Source organism: Ophidiomyces ophidiicola (genome assembly GCF_022830035.1).
Source record: "Ophidiomyces ophidiicola strain CBS 122913 chromosome Unknown scaffold_42, whole genome shotgun sequence".
In the NCBI taxonomy this organism is placed as follows: Eukaryota; Fungi; Ascomycota; class Eurotiomycetes; order Onygenales; family Onygenaceae; genus Ophidiomyces; species Ophidiomyces ophidiicola.
In genome coordinates this window covers 13,304-39,690 of record NW_026054682.1, presented here as the reverse complement: position 1 = coordinate 39,690, position 26,387 = coordinate 13,304, and the positions used below count along the sequence as shown (strand labels likewise).

Here is a 26,387-nt window from a genome sequence, read left to right as displayed (position 1 = left end):
GACAGTCAGGAGGCGGGCTAGGGATACAGGCAACACGTCCAAAACACACGGGCACGAGGAACAAAATAGAAAAGGACGAAGCCACCCAAGGGTGGATGCGAGGGCTTGGGGTAATGGGTTGATAGGAAGTGAGACTGGGTGGATTGCTTTGCTTGAGACGGCTAACTCGTTGACTAAAAGACGTGCACGCTGGGCGGGCGGGCGAGCCAAGGCTTTGCCAAACGCAGTCAATCACGGCCTGGCGGCGTCACACCAACTTGCCTCAGCACGCCGCGGGCTTTGGGCGCCCGACGATCGCTGGCAGGACGAGCTGCGTCCAGAGCTCGTCCAGCGCGTCTACAAGCAGATTCTACTTTGAGAATCCCCACCGGGCAAATTGTGCGGTGGATGCACGGCGCTTCCTTCGACTCCTCGAGCGGGAGGGGCATCGTGGGTCGCCTAACTAACTAACTACACTGTCGGGCACCGTAAGGCTCACAACCTGGGCGAGCATGGACTTTGCAGCTCTGAGCCGTTCATCCTCGAACAGATTGACTTTTTGTACCGATTTTTTTTCCGGTCGGCTACTTCGCAAACTTGCACGGCTTGCAATGCTTGCGTTTTTCGCATGTATTCTTTCGGATCACGAGAAGACCCCGATCTGGTAGGAATCACATTTCGCTACTTGTCCTGTACGGAGTAAATCATTGCCAATATTAATGGTTGGGAACTATCAAGCATGTCATATTTCGTGGTTATTAATGCAGCCTTGAGCTAGGCTTAATGCTTGGGCTTGTCTGGCCCCGAACCACCAGCAAACAGCTCTCAAAGTCACAAAATGAACTTTCGTAGCCTGGCCTTGTCAAATCACTTTGATTTTCCCAAGAAATATGGAGGATAGCTATTGGTCAAGTATTCCAGAAGGAAAAAAATATCGCACCCAATTTTCACTCAGCGGATCAACGGATGCCTTTGGGCTGAAACCATCTTTTTTAGGATAAATAGCCGTAGTGCATTTTGGTGGCCTAAATTCCCCTTTCGATTCCGCATTTCGAGTATTTATTGCCTCGAGGGTCAAATGGACTCAATTCGGGTTTTGTTGCGATTCCTACCTGATTTAGTTCTACTCTCTAACTGTAACCTTTTGACTCTCCTGATAAATCCAGGTGTCTCAGGTTCTGTTCTGTGTAAACATATGTGCTACAGATGAAAATCTTGCATGGCCGAAGGCAGTGGATGTCATAAGGTGAAAAGGGGGATCTTTCAGGCATGTCTCAACTTGCCAACCTGGCCTGGATAGTTACATGCACAGTCATGCACGTACGGCCATGAGTTGAGAGGAAGATGCTGACGGGTTTAAAGTGAACAGTAAACTAACTAACTAATTAGTCAGCAAAGCAAATTCCAATTTTGCCTAGAATGGACTAGTACCGTAACTATTCACAATTAAGCGCGCTACTACTCCATACATTGCCCCATTTCTGCCTGGAGACAACGATCAGACCGTGATTTCCCCTTCATCTGTCATTCATTCAAAGGGTGTCTTTGCATGGAGGATATGAAATCTATATGACTTATTAATGGGCGGTTCTTCTCTCTTAGATATTGGAAAATTTATGTGGTCCTATAACTACTCTTTACTGAGTAGCTGATTGCAACAAGCCTATTGAAAGGCAGGCTGAAAGTATTATACCGGAGATATTTACCCGCGATGCTTTGAATAAGCCTACCACCATACAATTATATAAACCCTCACTCCACCATTTAGATGCTGAAGTAAAGACGTGACTCATACCTCACCTTGCACGCCATCTGCACTAACTGTTCATCATTGTCACTTTATTCTTCTCTTGGTCCAAGCTACAATGGAAAACTGCCACTCCGAGACGGCTGATGTGCCCAGTAGCTATCAGGAGGTTGCAAGAACTGATAGCAATCTTGGCACTATGGAAGAAATTTCTCACAAAGACTCTTTGATCGGAGAAGAATCTAGCGCACTCAAAGCGCTTGATACAGCTGTGCGAGACCAAACTGATATAGAAAAGGACATTGGGCGTCAGGTTTGTCACACCATGTCATCTTCACTTCACCTTGGATTGACTTGGAGTCTTCAATCATCAGGCCGACAAGCTTCTTACCGAACAGGCGAACAACAGGGATCAGAAACGACTAAAGCGGACAAACAAAGAAAAGCGGTAGGTATTAGTACTGTTAGTGGCTGATATTAATTTCAGTTGACAAAATTTCAGGCTTGTTGAGTTACACATCGTTCAACTCCATCAACGCCTTTCTCAACCCATCGGAACCGCCGGTAGGGTTCGTGTAAGTGCTGAACTTCAAAATGTCGAAGCGAAGCTATTAGCACTGGAAGAAGATGTGAAACAAATACAGCAGCGGATTGAAGAAAGACAACAGGGAATCGAAGATACCGCCCAAACATCTGGCACTGGGAGATTACCAAACGAGTCCAGACGAGATTATCTCATTCGGACGGGTAAGATCACGCCATTTTCAAAATTTGGAGATAGTCATGGAGATGCTTCCAGTGCCTTGCAGGATGCTTTGATTGACGCAGAAGACGAGAAAGATGAGGAGTTGGTCTTGGGTGATCAACGCAGCCGACAGGTCGAATCACACCGACACCTCCTCCTCCCAGGATTTGATTTTGGTGAATCGAACGAACCCGAAGATTCTGAAGTCGGCGCAACTCGCCCTCAGAAGAGAAGAAAGCTTGTTGATGGGACTCCTGCAGGCAACAATAACGTTAAACCAGAAGGGTCAAAAGGAGATGCCAGGTCGTCAGAGATAGCCTCCGACGATGAGTACGTTGAGGAGCCCGAAGAGTCAGCTGCAGAATCCACAAATGATGAGTGGGAGGAGCAGTCAGATATGCCTACCACGAAACCACGAGCGAAGAGAAAAAGTACTGCAAATTCGGCAGAAATTTTGGAGGATCTTCGCGGACTGGATGATGGCAATGAAAATGTATATCAACGTCGTCTACGTGATTGGGTTCAGAGAAGGTCAGAAGCGCGGGAGCGCACCGAAGATCACGCTCAGAGTTCAAACGCTGAATCTGAAGAGTGGTTTCTCCCACACCCACGGGTTCCTGACATCCTTCTGGATGGTGACTATCGAGTTCCAGGTGATATTTATCCCTATCTCTTCGACTATCAAAAAACGGGAGTTCAGTGGCTTTGGGAACTGTATCAGCAACGTGTTGGCGGGATCATTGGTGATGAAATGGGCCTGGGGAAAACAATTCAGGTGATTGCCTTTCTAGCTGGGCTTCATTACAGTCAAAAGCTCCGAGGCCCTGTTATCGTTGTTTGCCCGCCAACTGTGATGAAACAATGGGTAAATGAATTTCACCGCTGGTGGCCACCCCTTCGCGTTTCGATATTGCATACATCAGGAAGTGGAATGGTAAATATTAGAAAAGAAAGCTATGACGAAGACAGACTTACGTCAGGAATATGGGATCCAGAAAAGCCAGCCCGTCTAACCAGAGGACAAAAGGCGGCAAATAAGATTTTAAAACGAGTCCTAGAAGAAGGCCATGTCCTTGTAACGACTTACGCGGGACTACAGACTTATGCATCTTTATTAATTCCCATAGATTGGGCTTGCGCCGTCCTTGATGAAGGGCACAAGATACGGAACCCGGACACAGCGATAACAATCCATTGCAAGGAACTACGTACACCTCACCGCCTTATCTTATCAGGCACCCCAATGCAAAACAACTTGTCGGAGCTTTGGTCATTGTTTGACTTCGTCTTCCCGATGCGACTTGGCACGCTGGTAGATTTTCGCAACCAATTTGAGTTTCCTATCCGGGCGGGAGGGTATGCGAACGCTTCAAACTTGCAGGTGCAAACCGCCGAAAAGTGTGCGAAGACTTTAAAAAGGGCAATTAGTCCATATTTACTGCAGCGTTTCAAAGTCGATGTTGCCACCGATTTGCCCAAAAAGACGGAGCAAGTTCTCTTTTGCAAGCTTACCAAACTTCAGAGGACGACGTATGAGGCCTTCCTGGCATCCAATGACATGTCGGCGATTATGACCGGAAGGAAAGACGTTCTGTTTGGTGTTGATATACTTCGCAAAATCTGCAACCATCCTGATCTTCCAGAGCACAAAACACTATCCCTCAAAACTGATTATAACTACGGTAGTGGGGCAAAGTCTGGCAAAATGCAGGTTGTAAAAGCTTTGCTTGAGTTGTGGAAAGATACGCGCCACAAGACCTTACTTTTTGCCCAGCATCGTATTATGCTTGATATTTTGGAAAAATATATAAATTCATTCCCTGGGTTTAATTATCGGCGAATGGATGGGAACACTCCAATTAAGCTCCGTCAAAATATGGTCGACGAGTTCAATGCTGATCCAGATATACACGTTTTTTTACTGACTACAAAGGTTGGAGGACTTGGCGTCAACTTGACAGGGGCGGACAGAGTCATTATATATGATCCAGATTGGAACCCTTCCACCGATCTTCAAGCACGGGAACGGGCTTGGAGACTTGGTCAAAAACGTGAGGTGACTATATACCGACTGATGACTGCTGGTACAATCGAAGAAAAAATATATCACAGGCAAATATTCAAACAATTCTTGACAAACAAAATTTTGAGGGACTCAAAGCAACGACAGACATTTCAAATGGGTGACCTTCATGATTTGTTTACTCTAGGAACTGATGGTGTCACGGAAACTAGCAAGATATTTAAGGATGCCGATATCACATTCCAAGAGGGTGCGGCGTCCCAGGAAGCTACGGAAAACATCCAAGCTGGGAAAGATCGCGAAGAAAAAGATAAAATCAGCAATGTCACCGGGGTTTCATCTGTCGAAAAATACCAGCCAGAAACAGAAATCCCATCCGCGACTAGCGCAGAAGTAAAACCTACAGCTGAGTCAAAGTCGGATAAACGTTTGCTAAATACTATTTTCGCCCGCTCAGGTGTCCACTCTGCGCTTGAGCATGAGAAGATTGTCAACGGCAAAAAACCTACCGTTCAAGCGGACCGCAAGATTATCGAAGCGGAGGCCAAACGTGTTGCAGAAGAGGCGGCAAAAGCACTGCTTGATGCCGAAGTGCTTGCTAAGACTGTCCCAGCTGGAACACCCACCTGGACAGGCCAGTTTGGCACGGCTGGTCGACCTGGAAATAGCACAGGGCGAGGAGCTATTTACAGAGGGAGCAGTAATGCAGGGCGCAGGGGAATCCAAGGTCCCCTATCCGAAAGCATTATTGCAAACCTAAGCCACCGTAGCCGTCGAAGAAATGGCGGTCCAGACTCAGGCGCCACTACTCCCCGTGGTAAAGATTTCATGGTCATGATTCGGGATTATATCGTTGCGCAAGGCGGAGCGGTATATTCGCAAATGTTAGTAGACCACTTCAACCGATTCTGTAATTCGGATAGGGATACGGCCGAGTTCAGGGAAATTTTACGGGCGATTGCGGTTCTGGAGAAAACAGGGACGCGGGGAAGAGGTAAATGGGTGCTTAAACCAGAGTATGCGGGGGGGCGAACCGTTTAGGTTTCCAACCTCAACGGCTCCAGGATATTACGGCCTTTTGCCTTTCCTCAATAAGGTTCATTTTGAGTTATGTTAGATAAGGGTGGCAGAAAGAAGGTAAACCTAATTGGAATTTATTGCCATTCGAGCCGATTCTCCGGTGGTACTTTGCATGTTATGAAATTCTGTCTCCCTTGTATGTATTGCACATCGGCTGAAGTGGTGGAATACGTCATGATGGCAAGGGAAGGAACTTATCCTGTAGATGACAGGGAGTTTGGAACGAGTTGCCAGCTGTTTTGAATTAATGATCGCCATCCGAGGCAAGAGGCTAGCTGCACAGCTATAAAGGGCACTCAGCCCACAGTACATTTACCTCATTTTCTCTTCCTCTTCTTGGACCATCATTCACTCGGCCCCGATACAGACATCTTTTTAACAATCCATCTCAGTTTCAATTTCCATCATGCTGGCTCGACGACTCTCTCTTTCTCTCCTTCTTCCAGTCCTCTCACTTGCCTTGCCCGCACCTCCAGGTACAAAACTGTACTATGTGCGCAATTCTGCAGGACAGTACCTTTCACCATATCATGTCGAGGCTGGAAGGTCTTCAGCAGTGTTTGTTCAAGGTACAGAAGCTGCGAGTCAAGGCTACTTGAATGGAACCAGCCAAATGTTCCAAGTCGACTCAGATTTACCCTGGAGCATGCTTTTGGCTCCAGAGCGGTATTCTGGTAAGTAGTTTTCTCCTGGCTGGGAAAAATATCACAGCTCTAATATGGGTATTAGAATGGGCCGGTGCCTTTCTGGCCGCCGACTCTGCAACACCCGGGTTCTCTATCGAGGGAAGCCAGCTTATTTGGAAGAACGACCAAGGACAGCAAGGGTGGCTTGGTAAGCACATTCACTTTCGTTCTTGAAATTTGATTGTTATTATCTGTTAGGTTGCTAATGAACACCATCAATAGTTTGTGACTGGTGGCATGGGCTGCCTCAACTTTTTTGGACGAATAATTCCGAAAACTCAACAGCCTTCCCAAGTTCCTGCAAGAAAACAGAACTGAATATTGAATACGTCTGAGTACCGTTTGTTATGTTTCGATTAGAACCAAGTCAATTAATTCTCAGACTATCGACAATCATTTAAGACTGTTCAGTTGATGTTGACCTGTGAGGGGATTGTAACTGGTTGGGCATGCTCTGTATCTCCAAAAGTGCATTAATTCGAGTATGCAAGGGGTAAAAAAAAAACAGAAACTGGATAAATAGTAACGTGGTGGGTTACTTCGGCAATTGAATGTTTATGTTTTTTGATGTATCAAGTTGTCAAATATTCTAGATGTCATGAAGTGGGTGTGGTTGCTCGAGAGATGATGTTATTTTTAGAGATCACCGCCCTATCACGTGAGAGTTAGGTGAAACAGAACAAATAGCCTGAGACCGTCACGCCGGCGTAAATTACGGGGTCTGTGCCTGAGTGGAGCGTCCCGTATGGTAAGTTACATTGTTTCACTCGTGATGACTTCGACAGGGCATCCACTGTTCCTTTTTTTCCAAGACAGACATCTCTTCCTTCAGCGGGACATTCTTTTCCTGCGAAGAACACTCGTTTTCTGGATATTATTAGTTCTTGTTCTGGATTGTAGACCGTTGATTCATTGTGTCAATAATCCTCTCGTTGACATCGCGTACACCCTATTCGCCTTGACCATTCCCTCAAGACCGACCCCAAATCACATTTAGTGAGGGGGACCTTTATACCGCATCCTTTATCGACCTGGTCAACTATATTCGAGCTGTCTGAATGCACTGGATCGCGAGACCTTAGCGTTGTTGTTGGGACCACGCCTGCATTATCCCATTGTTTACCTACATAAAGAAAGTGGCTGAATTCCTCCCTTCAATATCGGCGATAATCTCAGAGTCAACTCGATCGAGGGTGCTGTTGGAAATCTACAAATCAGCAAACCAATAGCTGCCTAACAAAATGAAATCATTTAACTTCCTTCTTGTCTGCTCGTTCCTCGTGTCGTCGGTCACAGCTTCTTATTACCCAGAAAGGAGATATCCTGGCCTCGTAAGGCGGCAGAACCAGGGTAACTATGCGACCCTGCTATCGTTTGTGTTTATTAGGTGTTTAATCTAACTTAGTCTCAGCATCAACAACAGATGCGTCCTCCGACCAACCCACGAGAACTACCGGTTCCTCAATCACAAACACAAACAGCCCCCAAGTTATCAGTGGAAGTTCTATATCAAGGGGTGATGCGAAACCAACCAGGGTCAATGCCACCACCACTGTGGATCCTCGCCTTCCACCTGGTGGCATCAAATTAATAACTCCTGCACCTACTGATGGCACGACATATGTCAAGATGGGCGAGTTTGCAACATTTTCATGGAACTATACATCTGTTAAGATTACCCCGTCCGCAATCGACATCGTAGCTTTTTGCAGCAAGAATCAACATTCTTACACAATTGCAGCAAATCAAAGTGTACAGGAAACTGGGGGCGTAATTTGGGACACTAGCGTCTACAAAACTGAAGATACCCCGCTCTTGACGGAGATTTATACCCTCCTCGTTTATGATGTTGCTATTGGTCCATCAAATTTTCCTGCTGGCCGGTTAGCAGCCCAGCAAGGCTATAGGTTTGGCATTTACTCGCCAATGCCTTATACTCCGTTAAGCCGTAAGTACTCTCTCGGCTTTTCTTTTCTATCGGGTTGAAATCAAAGGCTGACAATGCTATGACTTATCAGAATCCGATTGTGTGACCTGCCTTGTTAACGGCGCCATATCTGGCACTCAACAGCAAGCACTCTTTTTTATGTTTACCATGGTCGCAGTGACTATTTTCTCATTTAGTTGGTTTGCCAGTGCATTTGGGTTATTTGCTTAAAATCTCGGTGTTTCTACATATTCAAAATGCTTTACCCCTTCTTTAATGATGTCATACTTTTATCTAATTCCTCATCTTCAACCAGCCCATTTTGTCGATGTTTGCTTGTACATACATTTCGGCTGCTTATGGTGTTTTTGATGTTACCTAGTCAGCCATGTGGTAAAGCGAAAGGTGATCTTTTGTCATTTACAGCGTGACCTTGTATCCTAGTTTTGTTAATGTGTGATTGCTCTTGGGAAATGTGTCCGATTGCGCAATTTGAGCATGGTGCTGGTGTTTGTCGATTCTTAAGATCTTCTCATCTTACATAATAGTGAAGGTGCGATCACCTCATTCCATTTGGCTATGTGGAGGGAGATACGCAAATTGGTTTCAATGTTTTTTAGGAATAATTAAAATATTTTTTCAGTACTTCGTATCCTATGTGTATCTGGGGACCTTGCTACTTTACTATCAATCTAAACATAAGAATTAGGCTAAAGATAATAACGCTTGCTCAAATAAGCAGCCTAGAGGATTGTGCTCACGCAAATGACAATATCATTTCCTTGCATAGTTAACTAAGCATCTATGCCGGTAAACAGAAAAAGCAAGCTGAACTTGTTAATGGTAACGACCTGCGGCAAGTTGCATCCGCGCTGGCAATGTTTGCATGCGTGCTCCGTAGACGTACATTCTCAAACATACACTGACTCGAAGCTACTGCTAGCACGGAGTAGGCATAAATCCTCCGTGTTGACTACAGCAACGAAGTCGTGACGATAAAGTTTGTCTCGAAGTTTGATCTAGTTGGCCAGGCATGCATAGAGGCCCTGTGTGACGTCTCAACTTAAAGAATCTGCGAGGAAGTACGGAGTAGCGCAATGCCCAGCCGTTTGATAAGAGTATCCCTTATATACAAAGTCTTGATTGCTGAGAGAAGAATTAAAACACGCCAAACAATGCTAAACTTGACTAGGAGAAGATTGCGGTCTATCTCTATAAATCGGTTGCTGTCAATAACAAAAGGCGAGAGGTCGTCTATCCATTGCTGGCTGCTTGTTTTTAGAGAAGTTAAGCCACCTTTCTAACACTATCGACCATCCGAATTTTCATAGCTTCCACACTTCAAAATGGAGAAACCCCGGCAGATAGGTTGGATCTGGCCAAAAGATCCTCTGCCAGGTAATCCGCTGAAATGGCCATTTGGACAGCGCTTTAAAGACGTTTTATCAAATAAGGGTCCAGATGTATTCGTGGGGAGTCTCGATGGGCCCCGGTCTTATCCCAAAACGCCACGTTGGGCTCGATGGCAGGATCTTTATGGGGACCCTGATGATGATCCAACACCACCACCGTTGTTTAAGTGTTGTGATCGGGGCCTGAAAAGATATGACTTCAAGACACGAAAATATAAAATTCCCGACGCGAACACATGGAGTTACGTGCAATACTCCAACGGTGGTAAAGATCCCTTGGTTTTCTGGGATCCTCAGATGATAATGATCCCATATGTCGATTGGATGGTCTGGAACCCATGATCGTATGTTTAATTCTGTTTTGGGGTTCGAGCAACGACATATTGGCAACGCAGCATTCAGGCGCATGAGGCATGGAACGATTCCCATATAAATGTACTTCCCGATGCCTCTGAAGAGCCAACTAACTTGGGTTTGCGTATTGTCGGGAATTGAGCGTTTTGTCCCAGTATAGAGTTGCATTTGAGGCAGGGCTTCGCCTCAGCATAGGATGAAATTAGGCTCTAGAAAAAGAAATATGTCAGCTTTTAATCGAAATTGACTTCAAGGTCGTGCTTGCTTACTAGAAGATATTTCAAATCCCATTTTCGATCACGAGACTGTATATTTGCTAATATGTCCAGTCCAACCTTCGAATTTGGACGAGACTCCGTTGCAACACCCCACTCCGTAAGATGTGTACCAGCAGAATCATTTATCTGCCAAACTGAAAACGCAACTGAAGCTTTCTGAAGTAAAATATTAAATCGGCAGAGGTTATCGGCTGAAGGTCTGAGTTTTACTGCAAGTCCAGGTTTCGCATTTGCTGCAAACGATTCAACAATACCATTCCAATCATTTCCAACCGGTGCAAAGCGCCTTCTCTCCTCCTCTGCTGACTCCCTTCTCTTCTCCTCCTCTTTCCGCTGATCCTCGGCATCTAGTTGCTTAAATATCCTGACATAATCTCTCTCCCACGTTCCTGTGGTATAGGGGTATTCTCCACCACTTTCTTTGAGTCTTCTGTTAACAATATTTCGTGTTGCTTCCATCTCTGGGCTATTCCAAGATGCCTTGAAAGCTTCCAGTTCGTCGTTTGCCTCTCGTGCAGACTGACCCAATTGATCAAATAAATCTTGGGGGGATTTTGGTCTCAAAAAAAGAGAACCGTCTTTCTTGTCAGCAACCATCGGTACCAAAGGTGACCATATGCGATTTGGAACAAGGGTCCGCAATTTCTGAATCTAGTAGCGATTAATATACAAAATTTTAAGACCAAGATTTTGGTTTTCTGAAATATCATTTGAGAGGAGAGCAATATGATCTGACCAACCTTTCCTTCCATTTCCTGTAATCGAGATAGAGCCGAGACCAGCTGCTTTTCTGAACCCCAGCCATCACCGGCTGGATTGGAGGCAGGCTCATGATTGTTCCGCAGTCCATCCGTAGGTGGGTTCGGGTGATCTGCCTTGTTTTCCTGTTTTACGGATGCAACCATGTTTCCGTATCAGTTAATTTTGGAAAGTGAAGAAAAAAAGACGGTGTAGAGCTGGATTATCCGTAGGGATATTCACTTTAAGGATATCATAGAAATACTGTTCACCAAGAGGCTATGATAGAAGGTATTATAGCCAGGTCTCTTTAAGCTACAAGAAAGACTGGGTGATCTGGCTCGAGGTTTTGTCTGCCACATGGAACATGAAGTTCGTCCATCCACACAAGAAGGGGGTTTGAGCGAGGATGCAACTAAGCTTCAGCTGGGGTGGCTGTGATGACTAATCATAACCAACTCTACAACGTCCAAGCTTCTTATGGATATTTGTTGGGAGAATATATGATGCACGTTGGCTATGTTATGTGATGACCCTACTTGTGTCCGATAATGATATAGTCTTAGCTACCTGGAATCGCGCCCTGCATCCAATATGTTTTCTACCGGTTATGAGAAAGGCCTAAGCAATAAATGCCTATGCCAATAAAGAGCAACAATATTATATGTCTACGTGGATGCCTGCGAACAAAGCTCAGTGATTCCTGCTATGATTTCTAGCATCCTTTTCCATGTCTGTTGGGAGCAACAATCCTCTTAGAACGCCTAACTCTTTCTATAACTAGCCATTGTTCTTTTAAGTAACATACCCCTCGTATACATGGGTTTGAGGCTACCAAATAACTCCATAACATCGGAAAGCTTTCAAGAAAAACGAATAAAAGCGCCTTTGCTAGGTAGATACTTGAGAGGCTGTGATGAATAAACACGGGTGACAAAATAAAGAATAGTCATTACTCTGAATCATAAAGATAACATACCTATATTGGCCATCGATATCACTGTCTACACCAAAGCTCAAATGCATTGATTCCTCTAATGCTTCAAATTTCAGGCGAGGCTCTTGATGATTCTCCAATGATTACTCCTCCCTTAAAAGCTCATAATCACCTTCCAATCCAGGCTTGGCCCGTTGATTGCCAATTCCATACCTACCTAAAACAGCTCAGGGACAAAGCGCAGGAAAAAATAGCAAGGCTATTGAGCGTCATGTTCTCCATATCATCCGATTCGTTAATTTATCGGTTATACGGGGCCTGTAAGGGCTTTCCTTTCGGTTGGAATAGTAATATATCTGAGGCGCTCTAAGAGTGGAGAAATGTTATTTCCCGGAAAGAAATTCGGGGCTTACCATAGCTCATAGTCGGAGAATTTGCTTCTATAGTTATATCTATAATTTCCTAATTCTTTTTTAGGGATAACCTTTATCGTTCTTGTCTTGTTTTGCTAGGCGCGACCTAGAAAAGGGGTGGAAATTCCACACCACACAGGCCAAAAAGAGGGGCAAGACCACCGGTAATGTGGTTGCTTCACTGTGAGCATTAATTCCAGGGTTAACGATAGCTTTTACGAGATTGCGGCCAATTACAATCCCCGCCGTGCCCTGCTGTGTACGGTGTTAATGTTGTTAGCACTCGAAAGACACTCCTAGATGCGACCTTGCTCTATTCAGTCCACTTAGAGGTGAACACATCAACTAAGTTGGGCGATCCGCTTGAGTTAGTTACTCCGATTTGGGAAACCGAAGCATGAGAATCAGGCGGAGTTGCTAATACTTCTTCTACAGAATGAAAATGAAAAAGAGGGGTGAAAGGACAGGGCACCATTTACCTTGCTTTAATTGGCGCCTGAATTGGCCTTGAAATATATATATCATGATCAAGGCTACTTTAAAGCACCAAAAGAGTAACCCATCAAATTACTATAGGAACGATTAGTCCACATTTCCACCAGAGTGAGACATAAAATACACTGCTGCGAGTAAGAGATACTTGCTATTGTTCTTACCATATTCCCAACATTATAGGAGTCGCCAGGCATAGAAAATCAACCAAAAGATCTTGTGACCATATGCATGGCAGAGTAGTGGACTGTGTTTATCATACTGAAAAGGAGGAAACCAGATGCTTGACTGTTGCTGTTCAGTATATAAATTCCAAATTTTCAAGAAAAAATGCAGGCAATGTACTAAGACAAGCTGAACTCCATGACTCCATCAGTTAAGCTTTGTACCAGTAGCTACCTTGCATGTTGTCTGGCTAATTCAAGACATCAGTGCCTACATGCCGCTCCCAACGCCCGCCAATATCCGACTCATCTTGGAGCATAACTTCAAGAGACTGCATCTCTTCTTCGGCTGCTGCTGGATCTGCATCTTCTTTCAGAACTGAATTTTCTAAGTCAAAGACCTGTGCATGGGTGTTAATTAGGAAGTTGTATCTGTTCAGATCTCCATGTATGATGCCATGGGTATGCAGCAAACCAACTGTCTTTTTGCAGGCTTCAAAATCATTTATATCTGGGTGTCTTCCTGAGATAGCCTCTATCAAAAAGCCAATTGTTCGATTTTTAGTTTCTTCATAGACAACCCCAACAAACTTCGGAGCTTGTGCGAAGTCGGACAGTTTTAAATACACTGAAATCTCCTGGTGTAAGTATGATAATTCATGCTTGAATTTTGCAATTTTCAGGATGCAGATTTCACCGTCACACATCACCCGGAACAGGCGATCACTAATTCGAGATATCCTGGGCAAATCTAGAAAGCTGAAAAAGGGTGTGGCGCTTGGCATGTTCAAATTTTCAAGATTCAGGCCATGTGGCAAGAATTCGTCTCTAGTGCTCTCGATAGCCATAGCCGGGGCAATCCTCCTCACAGTGAGTGTTTTCCACTCTTCATCCCACTCTGGGAGTCTCCGGAGAGTCTTAAGAAGGCAGAAGCCAGTCTTATATTCATCGGGAATTATACTCCCATCGAGAATGGAAATATAAACGATCCGCGAGCCTCTTCTTACCCGGTATAGATAGTCATTTTCAGCGAGGTCCAGGGATAGAAATTCCTCCTATATTCTCTGTTCTTAGTAGAGTTAAGTAAAATTGCAAGGCTCTATATCGGCCTTACGTCAGGTTTTTCTGTGGGGGGAGTGGGTCTGGAGAACAGGAAACCAATGCAGGCGGGAATGGACGAGAAAAACGCCCACACGCTAGCCCTCGACGGAATAGAAAATCTGAACATTTTGAGCAAAGCGTCAAGGCTGGAAGAAGCCTGCTGATTGTATAGTCAAGTATCACAACTGAGTCCATCGATCTAAATACTCTGTTGATGTTTGGCTTTGCCGAGAAAGTAAGAAAAATTAGCTCCCGCGGTGTGAATCACGTGCTTTAAGCTTAATTTTGGCATAAAGTTAACAAACTAAATATTGTATAGAAGCATCAAAGTTCTGTATCAAAAACGCTTCGCTGGCCTACTGTGATTTAAGGTGATAGGAATACATACCTAAGTGATTGGGGCAAAGGAAATTTAACAGAACACCAGAGGTGTCACGTTGGGCGCGGCGCAGTCTACAGTCTTGTATATAGATCCATAGGTATGCAAATCTATTTTATATACGAACCAACCGCGAAGTGGTCTCTCCACCGGGATAATTTGGAAGCTTAACATACCTTATAGTCATGGATTGAAGGATATTGCTGGTATTCAGGATTTCCTGGCCATGTTGACAAGGGTATGCGCCAATGCGAGGCTCATTTTTGGCGAGGCGCAGAGGGCCAGAAAAGTAGTTAGATTTCGGAAGTGAGGGAAGGGATACGGCCGCGGCTATAATTGGTCCGCCGTGAGCCTCAAGTCAAGAGTCAATGGCGAGAGCCCTTCACTACCAATGGTAGCCTTATTCTCATGTCAGCTCCTCCGGCGTAGGGTATTGAGGATGCAAGATCCTGGTCAATTACGAGGCCCTCCCCCTCCTGCTGTGCAACGCGGTTTATTTGACAGGCGCTAGAAATGCAATGTCCAAGGCCCAAAATGTGACGTTGTTTTGTACAGCCATTTAGCGGCGAACACATAAACGGGGCGGGAATACGCTCGGACTGCCTCGCTGCAAGGATAGTCAGAACATAGGCCAAGGTGGGGAGGGGAAGATGGGAATATTCCCAGCTGCATGCTTGGTTGCGCTTTAGTATAAATATCAACACAAAGCATCCTCAGCTGTTAAGCGATCACAACCACCAAACCAAACCCCCAGCGAAAAGTTGAAAGGATTGATAGGTACAATACGTATCCTCAAGTAAGAAATTAGTAGTCATGCTCTTTGGTTTGGTTGCTGACAGTATTATAAGAGCCTTCAAAAATGGAACCCCAACCCAAACAAGACCTCAACCAAGAACCCGAAGTTCCCCCCGAAGTTTGCACCCATGTGCAGGTCCGTTACCTGTGCGGTCATTCAAAGGGTGGAAGATTCTTCAAATGCAAGAGACACCTTGGCAAACCGGAATTCAGATGTTCATCTTCCGTGATAGAGTACGTCGATGGAAAGCAGTCGCCGTACAGGTGTAAGGATTGTCTCAAGAGTCCCAGATAGTTTCGAGCCAAGTGCGTGGCGGCCCTGGCTGCACAATGTATTTTCTAAGAATCAGAACAGTGTTTAGCAAAACTCCCAGGGTCCGCGAAAAGTTAGTTGTTCTTGAATTATGGTTGGAAGAGATTTCATCTCCGCGTCTGCTGCCCCTGGGTCTGCATCGCTTTTGAGGACAGCAGTCTCAAAGTCAAGAATCCTTACACCATGATCAGTGATAAAGAAGTTGAACTTATTTATATCTTTATGAATGAATCCATATTCGTGTAGCATGTGAAGCGCCTTTTCACACTCGCCAAGATCTTCCATGGTTGGATATCTCCCACGAATAATTTCCATCAAAAAGCCAGTGACGCGGTCTCTAGTTCCCTCATAGACCAGACCGTAAAACTTTGGGGCCAAAGGAAAACCAGAGGCCGCCAGCTTCATGTACGTGGAAACCTCTGTCGTCAGGTAGCGAAGTTCGAATGGAAATGGTGCGACTTTCAATAGGAGACTTTCACCACCACACAAGACACGAAACAATCTTTCGCCGATTCCAGTTAATATTGTCAAATCTGAATGTTCAATGAAGGCCATAGAATCAGGGATATCAAGCTGTTTAAGATCCAAACCATGCGGGGGGGTTTCATCGAGTGTGCTTTCAATGCCGTGAGGAGTCTTCCTTACGGTGAGCGAGGTCCACTCCTCGTCCCATTTCGGAAGTTTCTGCAGAGATTCCCAGAGCATGTAGCCGTACTGGAAGTCCCTTGGGATTATATCGGGGCCGAGAAGATACACATATACCACGCGTGATCTTTTCCGTACTCGATATGAGGCTTCATCGTCCTCGACATCTATACAAAGGATATTTTTCTAGTTTTTTCATCTTTAGGCCTCCATTTCCAGGGACGGGAATTCACGATACGTCTTACCAAGGTGATGCTACCAACTGGGGGGCTGGGTCTGGAAAAGAGCAACCTGATGCGGGCGGTGAGGGCGGAGAGGCAGGCCCACATGGCAGGCCACACAGGCCATTTCAACGGATTGAGAAGGCCGAGCATCCTGGCGTAATAATTTTGAGGGTAGGAGAAGGATGTGTTGGATGGGGAGCGAGGTGTTGACCGTCGCAACTAGATCTTTATATCTTCATACTTGACGCCCGGTTTGCGTTTACCAAGAAAACAAGGAAATTCAATCGCTAATAAGGTTTAGCTCCCGATCCCGTGCGGCATCACGTGCAGCGGGAGATGGGCCGCGGTGATTGGCCAGACTCTGGGCGCGCCTCGCTGAGTCAGCAACGGCCGGGCCGCGATGACGGCGGTTGCACGCAGTGAAGCTGGGCTGTTGTTGGGCCCACGTTGGACGAGAATGTCGGCCAGGCGGTCTGAGGGCTCACCGACACGCAGGGATGCGCGCCTGGCCCGAGAGACACGGTGGTCTCGACCGCTGGCGGGACGGGGCGGGCGTTGTGAGGCTGGCGGCCAAACGCCGACGCCGCCGAAACCTGTTAGGTAGTAAGTTGGTTAGTTAGTTAGTCCAAGGAGGCGGCCGGGGCGGAAGCCAGAAAGCTGCTGGCTGGCGTCGCACGGCGGAGGCGAGAGAGAGCGCCGGGCAGCGCAGTGGTGCTTGGCTCTGGAGGGCCGTTCGAACGACCTGCCCGACTGACGATGGCCTGAAACAGAGTTTGCGGCATGGATGATCCGCGTTGCGAACTGCCTGGCTAGTTAGCTATCAGATGCCCGTCGCGCTGTCGGGCGTGTAACTCGACGATTTGTAATTGGCACCTCCGTCCGCTGCGCGTCTGGGCTCGTGTTGGGTGGTGAGCAAGGTAGGTAGTTATGTAGTTAGTTAGTTAGCTGAGCACAAGCAGCGCGCCCCTCCAGCGATCGCCCGGCCGCGCGCGGGGGGAGCACAGCGGATGCCTTCAGCGTGCGCTGGGAGTGGAGCAGCGGGCAGGCCCTCAGCGCCTGTAGCGCGCAGCCGGGTGCGGCCACTGGGCGCAGGCCCTGGCGCCTTTAAAGCCAGCCCCGGCCTCCTCGCCGACGACGTCGCCCGTCGCTCTTCCTCCCGCCCAACCGCCCACCACCCACGCCCACGCCCGCACCCGCCGCCCGCCCGTCCGCCCGCCCGCCCGCTGTCCATCCGACCCGGACGCTCTGTGGAGAGAGCCTGGCTGGTTAGTTAGCTAGATAAGGTACGTTCACACTCCGCGAGGCGTAACGGCCGCCGACTCTCCTGTTGCCCCCGCGGCCACCTCCCGTGCTTCCCCCCCCAGGACTCAGCCACACTTGTGATGTAGTTAGGTGGTGAACTGACTAACTCCCCGTCCTAAGCGGCGTGATTGTCCCAGCGCGTACTGCGGCAGCTTATTTTTACCTGCACCTGGCTGCTCCCTCCGGACTATCCAATAATGCCCTCGCTGTGCTCGCCACCCACGTCGCCCGACACCAGCTCGTCCGCGCTGGTGTCTGATGTGGCGCCCTCGTCGTACCTGGACGGCACCAACCTATCGCACACCGACAGCTCCTCCCTCTCCGGCCCTGACGGCGCCGCCCGCCGCCCCTCCATCCAGTTCAACACCGCCGGCTCCGAGGCGCGCCTGCGCGAGCGCTCGCTGTCGTTGCGGAAGAGCCGCGTGCAAGCCCTACGCCGCCGCCCCTCGTCGCCACCTCCCCCGAGGTAAGTCGCGCATGCCCCGTCTCCCCAACCCTCCTCCTCCTCCTCCTCTTTCTCCCTGCCGTCCTGCTGCTGCCATTTTCCCCGTCCTCGTCCTGTTCTCTGCGCCTCTGGAGCTTCGTTCTGGTTGCGACAAGCGCGGGTGGCTCAGTAAGGCCTGACGGAATCCCCCGTTTCGGCGTCTCTCGCCCCGCCCCGCTCTGCTTTCTGGTTCCGGCGCTGGATAGCGTGCCCCGCTTCCTAAACGGAACTCCCAGCACTCACGCGGGAAGAAAACCCTCATCCCATTCCTGCTGCTCGCTTTTTCTTTGTCGTCGCCCGCCCGTGAAAGCATTGATTGAGCCCGCTTTTGCTTCTGCTCCCCCAGATTTGTTGCCACATCTTCATCGGGAGGCGCGCCCCCCCCGCGCGCGATGCAGTCCGCAGAGCCGCCCGAGTCTGACCGTGCGCTGACGCCCTCTCATAAACGCTCTAGTTCGTACAATCGTGGCGTCTCCTTTGACACCTTTGACAACCGCGATGCCACCGATTTCTCCTTGACGCTCAATTACAAGCACAAGGACTACCATAGCAGCCGCCGCAGCCGGACCTTCCTGTGCGGCGCCGACCAGAACGACTACTCTGACTTTGCGCTGGAGTGGCTGATCGACGAGCTGGTGGACGATGGCGATGAGATTGTGTGCCTACGCGTCGTCGAGAACCACTCCAAGATCGCCAGTGATAATAGTATCGAGAGTGGGAAATACCGCAAAGAAGCGGAGAAGCTATTCGAGCAAGTGATTGCGAAGAACAGTCATGATGAAAAAGCCATCAGCCTGGTGATGGAGCTGGCTGTGGGCAAAGTTCAAGATATTATACAGCGAATGGTAAGTGGGCCAGAGATTCATCACATTGTACTCCATAGCGACTGACAGCGCTAGATCCAAATCTACGAACCTGCCGCACTCATCGTTGGGACGCGAGGTCGCAGCCTCGGCGGCATGCAGGGTCTGCTTCCAGGCTCTGTATCGAAATACTGCCTTCAGCAGTCCCCCATACCGGTCATAGTCGTACGCCCTTCTCAAAAGCGTGAGAAGAAGAAACAAAAGCGCCTAGCAGACCCCTCGCGACGAAGCTATAACCATATCCTGCGGCTCAGCAACGCCAAAGGCGACAATATATTCGACACCACAAGCGCGAATAGCAGCACCTCGCGACTACCGGAGCACGAAGAGGCCGCAGCTGTTGCGGAGGCCATCGGTCTGCCGTCGAGCAGCGTGACGGACTTGCACCTGGAGCGCAGCTCGAAGCGGTCCTCGAAGGACTACACCTCGAGCCAGGCCAGTGATGTTGGTGATACAGAATCCATTGGGCGCGGCAGCATTTCCACCAATCCCAATCCTGAATCCCCTTCGCTCGACTTTTCGAATGTCGTTCTCAAGAGCCCCGGGCTGCCAGAGAGTCCCCTGGCCAGCGAGGATGATGAGCAGGAGGAGGTTGACGATGAAGATGACGACGATAGCTCCAAGGAAAGCAGGCTTGATCAGAACACTGCCGATGATGCCAAGGATGTGACGCTTCCTATCATTCCCAGTGTTAACATTTCGAATGCGTCTGATGAGGAAGACAAGTTGGAGAAGCAGACGCAAGCTGGAAAGAACGATGGTCAAGATGACATTTCTGGGGTCGTGCAATAACAATTTCTGTGGGTGGGGGAGGGAAGGGAAGTTCGGCGAGGCAGGCTCCTTTGTTCGCAACTTTGGGTCTGTTTTTGCAAGGCAATGTGTGATGATTTGGTGGTTGGAGGCAAACCCATGATATTTTTTTTTTCCTTCCCCCCTATCTCTTTCTTAGCTGGGTTTGCTTTCGCTAGACGAACACTCTCTCAACCCGGGCTCTCACACTTCTTACTTTTTCTTTTTCTTTTTTTCGAGAGATAGCCGTCTACGGACGTTTGCTATCGGTATTTCGGGAGGAGGGGCTTATGCCTGAAATGGTTCCTGCGGCGAAAGGATAATTAATGGAGGGGTGATCATGACGACAATGCGATGCGATGCGATGCGATACTGTATCCAGTATTATTTCATGTGTGAACGGGTTTAAACAAATTTCCCCTCTTTTTACCTTATTTTACTTTACTTGCTCGGGTGTGATTTTTAAACATACCCTCTAGCGGGAACGATGAGCTAGCTATGTATTATTCTTCCGACCTTGGTCAACTAATCTCGGGACGATCGTTGCCGTCGAGATATGCGGGGAAGATGAGGAATCAAGACTCGGAAATCCATTATCCGCTCAGTCAGTAGTAGCAGTATCGGCTGTTTATTAACCTCTATCTATATACCTTCTTTCTAAGCAAGAGCCATGGGGACAAAGCTGATTGGAGGGAGCTTGGAAACAACATTCGAGAGCTTCCCTTATCTTGAAAAGATTATTACTGATGCCGTTGTCGAGGTTTAACCCGATGGGGAATCGTAGCAGAGTTCCAAGTATAAAGTATCTACAGGCTCGGTGGTACCGAGGCGGCCACCTTTTTGGAATCCCAAAAAAACCAGAAACTCGCCCAAAAATTCATCCCGATCTGCAATGCATCTCTACATGTAGTATACTAATCGCAAAAAAGACCACAAACTCCCGAAGCTCCCCGTCTGATTAACTACGCCCCCCCCCTCCTCAACGTCATTATCATTCCCCCTCACCTACTCTCCCCTCCCACTCTCCTGCATATCGTTCGGACCGAGATCGCCCGACGCAAAAAACCCATTTGAGCGAATTGCGCTGTCGAGACGGCGGTCTGGGCCCGTACGTCTCGAAGATCTGCGCGCTGAGAACCGTTTTTTTGTTGTTCATGCCTTGTCAACTACTTACTCCGTAGCTAGTTATCGCGGAAAACGTGATGCATGGACACGTCGAGAGAGATGGGTAGATAGATAACTAACTAGATAGAGAGAGCCATGCATGCTTTGCATGAATGTATGCAGTCTCGCGATAATCACCCGGTTCTTTTCTCTTCTTTTCTTTTTTTCCCTTCGGGTTTCACTTTTCCGTCTCGACTTGAAAACTAAAACTAACTCCTCCAGACACTCCTACAGCAGTAACTAACTAACTAGATGGTAGAGTAACCTGCTTTCTGCCTACTACTACTACAAGAAGGACCCTTCTCATCGTACGATATCGATGTCCGATGGACGAGCGCGAGGCGGTCCAGACGCCAACACCCTAGCTACTTACCTACTTACCTCCTGGCCCTTGGAGCGTTGGAGGAGCGGAGGAAGAGGGGGGGAAGGACTGGGCGGCGCGCGTGCGCCCCTCTCATACACGTGGGCCGGGCGGTGAGGGGGGGGAGCCACATGCCACGCCTGGGCGCGCGCTGTTGGTTCCCCGGGGGCGAACGGCGGGTTGGTGATCGGGGGATGGTTGTGTTGTTTCATGGGATGCTGAGCTGTTGTGTGGCGGTGGGTGGGGATTTCAATGGCAGCTGGCGATGCATGCATGCATGCAGGACGAGAATCGCACGTCTAGTTAACTACGAGGGGAGATTGCTGGTCTTAAACTAGTGGCTTTTCGTCGCCGAAGAGGGGTTCAAAATCAGATAGCGACCCCTGACGTTTCTTCGTAAAAAATACTGTATATTTGGTAGATCAATATGCTTCCCAATTGAATTTTGCTAATGCCTATGCTTAATTACAACAGCTTGGGCGTAAACAAAGACAACATTGGGCTATTGACAACAAAAAAAAGTATATCGGTGGGGAGCGGGGTACGAGTGCTATAGTTGATCGCTAACCATGCAGGGGGAAGCGATGGTGTTCTTGGTCTCGCAAAAAGGAACCGGGAATGCCGATGCAGCGAGATAGACGGGGGCAAACAACAACAAAAAAGGAGAAGGCCGGGTTGTTTATTTCCCTCCTTACAATGACGATCGTCAAGTGGATATCAAAAAGAAAGAAAAAAAAAACAAATGCAATCAAATCCGCCAGCAGTGGCTCCAAAAAAAAAAAGGTAGATCGCTCGATCGCTCGCTCGCTCGAGAGACGCGAAGAACACGACAAATAGCTTTTTATTTTTATTTTTTTTTTCGCTTGTTGACAGGAGCCGGTAATATAGGGTAAGTAGTATTGCTAGTGTCGAGAGCAATATAATCGAACGGAGGAATCGGCTGCAGGATCAAAAAGCTTCAATAGCGGGATGATCTTGCGGCGATAGAAAAATCCCACCTCCCAGGAGCGCCGAACCATGGGCACCACCAGCACCAGCTGCGGCGGCGACAGCGGCGGCGTCAGATACTGGCGTGGTGCCCGGTGGTGCGGTCTTGGAGCCCGCATCCCGCGGCGGCGGCGGCACCTTCAGCTCCGCGGTCGGCGCGTACAAGCGTGGACGCCGCAGCAGGATGCCGGTTTCGTCGTGGTGATGGTGGTGTTTCGACGAGGCAGAGAACTCGTCAAACGACGGCTGCGGCGGGGACGGCGGGCCGGCGTCGTCTTCCTCCGAGTCGTCGTCGCCCGAGTCGTCGGCGAGCAGCTCAGGCGGGTTCCGTGAGTGCGAGTGGGTGCGCATGAGTGCGAGGTCGGCCAGATCGTCCTGGTCGTCCTCTTCGTAGTCATCGTCATCGTCGTCGTCGTCGTAGACATCGGCTTCGTCTTCGAGATGTACGAGGTGTTGTTTTTGTTGGTGGTGGTAGTAAGTATGTTGTGGGCGAGGGTGGGATTCAGCAGCGGCGGCGGCGGTGGTGGTAGTAGATGTGAGGGTGGGCGTGATATCAACGAAGAAGGCATCGTCATTGCCATACTCTTCGTCGTCGTCATCCTCGTCCTCCTCCGAGTCCGAGTCCGACACCACCTCGCCGTCCCAGTCCTCGTCCTCCTCCATGATGACGGGCGTGTCGGCCCATTCGATGTGCTTGTTCTGGCGCTCGGGCGCGGCGCTGGCGCCGTGCACGGAGTGGTTGAACCACCGCTCCTGCTCCCGCTCGGCCTCGGACAGCTCGAGCATCAGCAGGTCGAGCATGTTGGCGTGGCCGACGAGCAGGCGCAGGTTGTGGTCGGGCCGCGAGGCCTCGCGGGACAATTTGGCCCGGGCGGTGTGGGCGAGAAAGTAGGTCTGCGTGATGGTCATCTTGCGCGGTTTCCTCCTCGTGGGCAGAGAGAAGTTGGGGAAGGTGGTGGGTGGTGGTGGTGGGATTGCGGTGGCCATTTGGGGCGGACAAGGCGAGTATATATGGCCCCGTAGTTTTCTATTTTTTTCTGCTCTTATGACTGCCTGGCGGTGACTCAGGCCTGATAGCGAAGTATAAAAAATTTAGACTTTGGTCCTGGCCGGTCGGGAGTAAGATTGGCCAATGGGCGGCGGGCGTGGGGCCGGGTGGCAGACGGTGGGTGGGCAGGAGGTGCAGATGATAGCTCACAGCCAGCGGTGTCGGCAGCAGGAGAGAATAATAATAATTGATCCTATCAGTGCAGCAGCACGGCGTACGAGACAGCGGACCATCGCGACGGAGGGGGCGGGCGGTGGTTATTATACACCGCGGGCGGGCTGCGCAGCTTCCTTCGCATCCGAATCCGTGACAGAACCAAAGTTACCGTACCGTGCGCACGGGTGGCTCGGCTGCAGAACGCCGAGCGGCCGTATCGCGCGCACGGTGACTAATCGGCGGTGAGCCCGCCAAACCTTGCGGCCCAGCCTTATGGGCGCCGTATTACCAATACCGCCCGACGGCGTCGACGCTCTCTTCCGGGTCCCGACACGGACGAATTCATTCCCACGCTGCCCGTTAAGCGCGTTGCACATACACATACACACGCCCGCACGGCGCTCGCACGGTAGTCCTGGCGCAAGATACTCCAGGCTGGCGGCAATAATGGCACCAATAGTCTGGCCATCGCGGTCTCTTGGTCTCGACGAATCCGTCTGCCTAGCGTGGCTGCGCAAGAAGGAGTGCTGGGCAAGGCGTGCTCAGATCGATAAATCTTTCTCCCTCAGATGCCGGCCGTCCCGCCAGGAAGCTTGTCCCCCCTCCAGCGGCGGCGGCGCTGGGCGTGCATCGCGACTGTTCGATCCGGTAAGAATAATAATAATAACCGCACTCTCCGAAGCACCGTGACAGGTACCGTCCGTAACTCTATCTGCGTACGAAGCGATGACGTTCCCCAGAACTCTACTCCCGTACGCGCGAGAACAGTTGACAAATCCAGATCCTATCTGATGGGTGACTCACCCCGTGCGCCCTGACTAACCTGCTCTCCAATTCTCCAACAAACGCTGGATTTGTCAGTATTTCCCTCCTACGCACGATGTGTGTCCTTTTGCTCGTTCCTCTCCGCAAACTCTCGCTTTCACGACTAATCGATTATTATTATTATTACCGCTGTTCATTTCCACATCATGGATCTGTGCCACCGCCCGCTTCCCCGCCACGTTTTTGTGCAGCCTGCACCCCTCAGGCACGGGCAGCCCGGGAGTGTGTGTATGTGCTGGCAGTCCGCCCGCAAAAATACCAAGGCGGCGATCGACCCTGCCCCGAGCGAATACGGATACGGCGTTTCCCCCCCAGCCCAGCCCAGCCCAGCCAGCTCGCGCCTCACCTGATGCGTCACAACCCGAGCTGTCTCGCCTGACAAACAACCCGCGCAAGCTACGACTGCTCTGGAAGCGCGCATAGTCGCGGCTACGAAGGTAGTTACAGGTCAAACACCCTGGAGGCCGGACTCGACGCGGCCGCGCGCGCCCCGTCGCTGGTAACTAACTAACTACCTCAAAGACCGGGCAACCTTAACGGAAAAGAACGCCAGGGAAACGTGGCTCCGAAGGTGTCTCTGATACATAATAATGCCGGCGCTCTCTCCCCTGCACAGAAAGCAGGGTGCTGGCCCGTTTGGACGGTAAGTTTTCTCCTTGGGCCAGGGGAGGGGGTGTGCGGGCGGTCTGCGGCTGCACCGACCCTGGTCGGCGTTCTCGCGCTGCAGGCAGGTCGGGCGCAGCGCTCTCGGGGCACGCCGTGCGGCTCTTGTCTGTCGGCGGGCTGGGCTGGCGAATGGGGGCGAATGGCGCGCTGCGCTCGCCGGGTTGTTGAGTATTATGGGGTATTTATTTGAAATGATACGGAGTACTCCGTACTGGGCGTATTAATAATTCTTCCGCCCCGCCCCGGCCGCGCAGGAGCATCCCCCCTGCCCAAAAAAGAAACCCCCAGTCCCGATTGGGAACCCGCCATTTCCTATCCTGGCGCCGTCGTTTCTCGGCAAGGCCGCAGCATTCGGCCTAGCGCCGTACCGTACCGTACCGTACGCTTTCAGGCAGCACCATACTATCCAGTTAAACGGCATATAACTACGTGGCCCTCCTTCAGGACACCTGTCAGTCTGCCCGGTGCCCCGGTTTTGGCGTCTGCCTGACGCCCTGCGTCAACAGGCGAGGCTGTGTCGCATATCCTGCTCAAGTGAACACGTCGTGCAGCCAAGGCCAATGGCTACCTCAGCTCCCGCTACACCTCCTGTCACAGCGCCCGTGAAGAAGGATGCTTGGACAGCGTGCCAGGAGGAAGAAATTCACGGGCTGCATAACCTGTGGGTAGAACTATGGGGGCGTGGTGTCACTCAATAATAATAATTAATAGTTACCTACTGCTGCTGCTACTGCCGCTCCGCAATGGGAAGAAAATACCGCGCACTTCCTTCTTGTGCCGTGGCGGCCTGGCCGACTAGGCAGTAGTTATTATTAAGGACGCCAAAATCCTCCCGTAGGGCTGAGAGCTCAAGCCATCCCATCATTATTATTAATTCTCACACCCGCGCGAACCTGCTCATCAAGCCAGCCAGCCAGCACTCCATCCAGCCAAGGCCCTTGGGGCTTCCAACCGTGCCCTCCAGGCATCTTGCCTGCCCGTTGTGGTTGTCCGGCGAACAAACCGCGCGTTGTTCCTTCTGGAAGCCTTTATTCCCCTGCTACCTGCGCAATATAAGCACCGCAACGCGTACACCCGCCCTCCCATTCCACCCCATACCACCACCCCCGCCAGGCCAGGGGGGCGGGCGCCAGCTCCAATTTCACTTCTGCTCCTTCGTATTCGTTCAGCTTTGACAATATTCATTATGCCAAAGCAGCTTTTAGGTCCGAAACATCTTGCGGTTATTGTTGTTGTGTTGGGAATGGTCGATCCTTTAACTACCTTGGGGGAGGGGCCAGGGGCAGTCCGTCTGAAACCGCTTTGAAAAA

At 49.7% G+C, this 26,387-nt stretch overlaps 7 protein-coding genes across 7 annotated transcripts; 3 read left to right on the top strand and 4 right to left on the bottom strand.

Annotated features, from left to right (window-relative positions):
• Positions 1-1,844: 1,844 nt before the first annotated feature.
• On the top strand, positions 1,845-5,535 carry rhp26 (DNA repair protein rhp26; the record flags this gene model as incomplete). The annotated part of the gene is made up of 3 exons (XM_049255434.1): positions 1,845-2,039; positions 2,101-2,174; positions 2,229-5,535. 3 exons carry the CDS (start codon positions 1,845-1,847, stop codon positions 5,533-5,535), a joined length of 3,576 nt encoding a protein of 1,191 aa, XP_049105578.1.
• A 445-nt stretch (positions 5,536-5,980) lies between these two features.
• Positions 5,981-8,418, top strand: LOZ57_006414 (uncharacterized protein; the record flags this gene model as incomplete). Its single annotated transcript, XM_049255433.1, has 4 exons — positions 5,981-6,248; positions 6,304-6,408; positions 7,672-8,208; positions 8,279-8,418. The coding sequence occupies 4 exons, from the start codon at positions 5,981-5,983 to the stop codon at positions 8,416-8,418; spliced, it is 1,050 nt and encodes a 349-aa protein (XP_049105577.1).
• A 1,768-nt stretch (positions 8,419-10,186) lies between these two features.
• LOZ57_006413 (uncharacterized protein) lies at positions 10,187-11,136 on the bottom strand (the record flags this gene model as incomplete). Its single annotated transcript, XM_049255432.1, has 2 exons — positions 10,187-10,882; positions 10,972-11,136. 2 exons carry the CDS (start codon positions 11,134-11,136, stop codon positions 10,187-10,189), a joined length of 861 nt encoding a protein of 286 aa, XP_049105576.1.
• A 2,090-nt stretch (positions 11,137-13,226) lies between these two features.
• Positions 13,227-14,203, bottom strand: LOZ57_006412 (uncharacterized protein; the record flags this gene model as incomplete). The annotated part of the gene is made up of 2 exons (XM_049255431.1): positions 13,227-14,030; positions 14,090-14,203. 2 exons carry the CDS (start codon positions 14,201-14,203, stop codon positions 13,227-13,229), a joined length of 918 nt encoding a protein of 305 aa, XP_049105575.1.
• A 1,405-nt stretch (positions 14,204-15,608) lies between these two features.
• Positions 15,609-16,582, bottom strand: LOZ57_006411 (uncharacterized protein; the record flags this gene model as incomplete). Its single annotated transcript, XM_049255430.1, has 2 exons — positions 15,609-16,394; positions 16,454-16,582. The coding sequence occupies 2 exons, from the start codon at positions 16,580-16,582 to the stop codon at positions 15,609-15,611; spliced, it is 915 nt and encodes a 304-aa protein (XP_049105574.1).
• Positions 16,583-17,931: 1,349 nt separating this feature from the next.
• On the top strand, positions 17,932-19,873 carry LOZ57_006410 (uncharacterized protein; the record flags this gene model as incomplete). The annotated part of the gene is made up of 3 exons (XM_049255429.1): positions 17,932-18,200; positions 18,565-19,063; positions 19,118-19,873. The coding sequence occupies 3 exons, from the start codon at positions 17,932-17,934 to the stop codon at positions 19,871-19,873; spliced, it is 1,524 nt and encodes a 507-aa protein (XP_049105573.1).
• A 2,470-nt stretch (positions 19,874-22,343) lies between these two features.
• LOZ57_006409 (uncharacterized protein) lies at positions 22,344-23,291 on the bottom strand (the record flags this gene model as incomplete). Its single annotated transcript, XM_049255428.1, has 1 exon — positions 22,344-23,291. The coding sequence occupies one exon, from the start codon at positions 23,289-23,291 to the stop codon at positions 22,344-22,346; it is 948 nt and encodes a 315-aa protein (XP_049105572.1).
• Between the last annotated feature and the right edge of the window lie 3,096 nt (positions 23,292-26,387).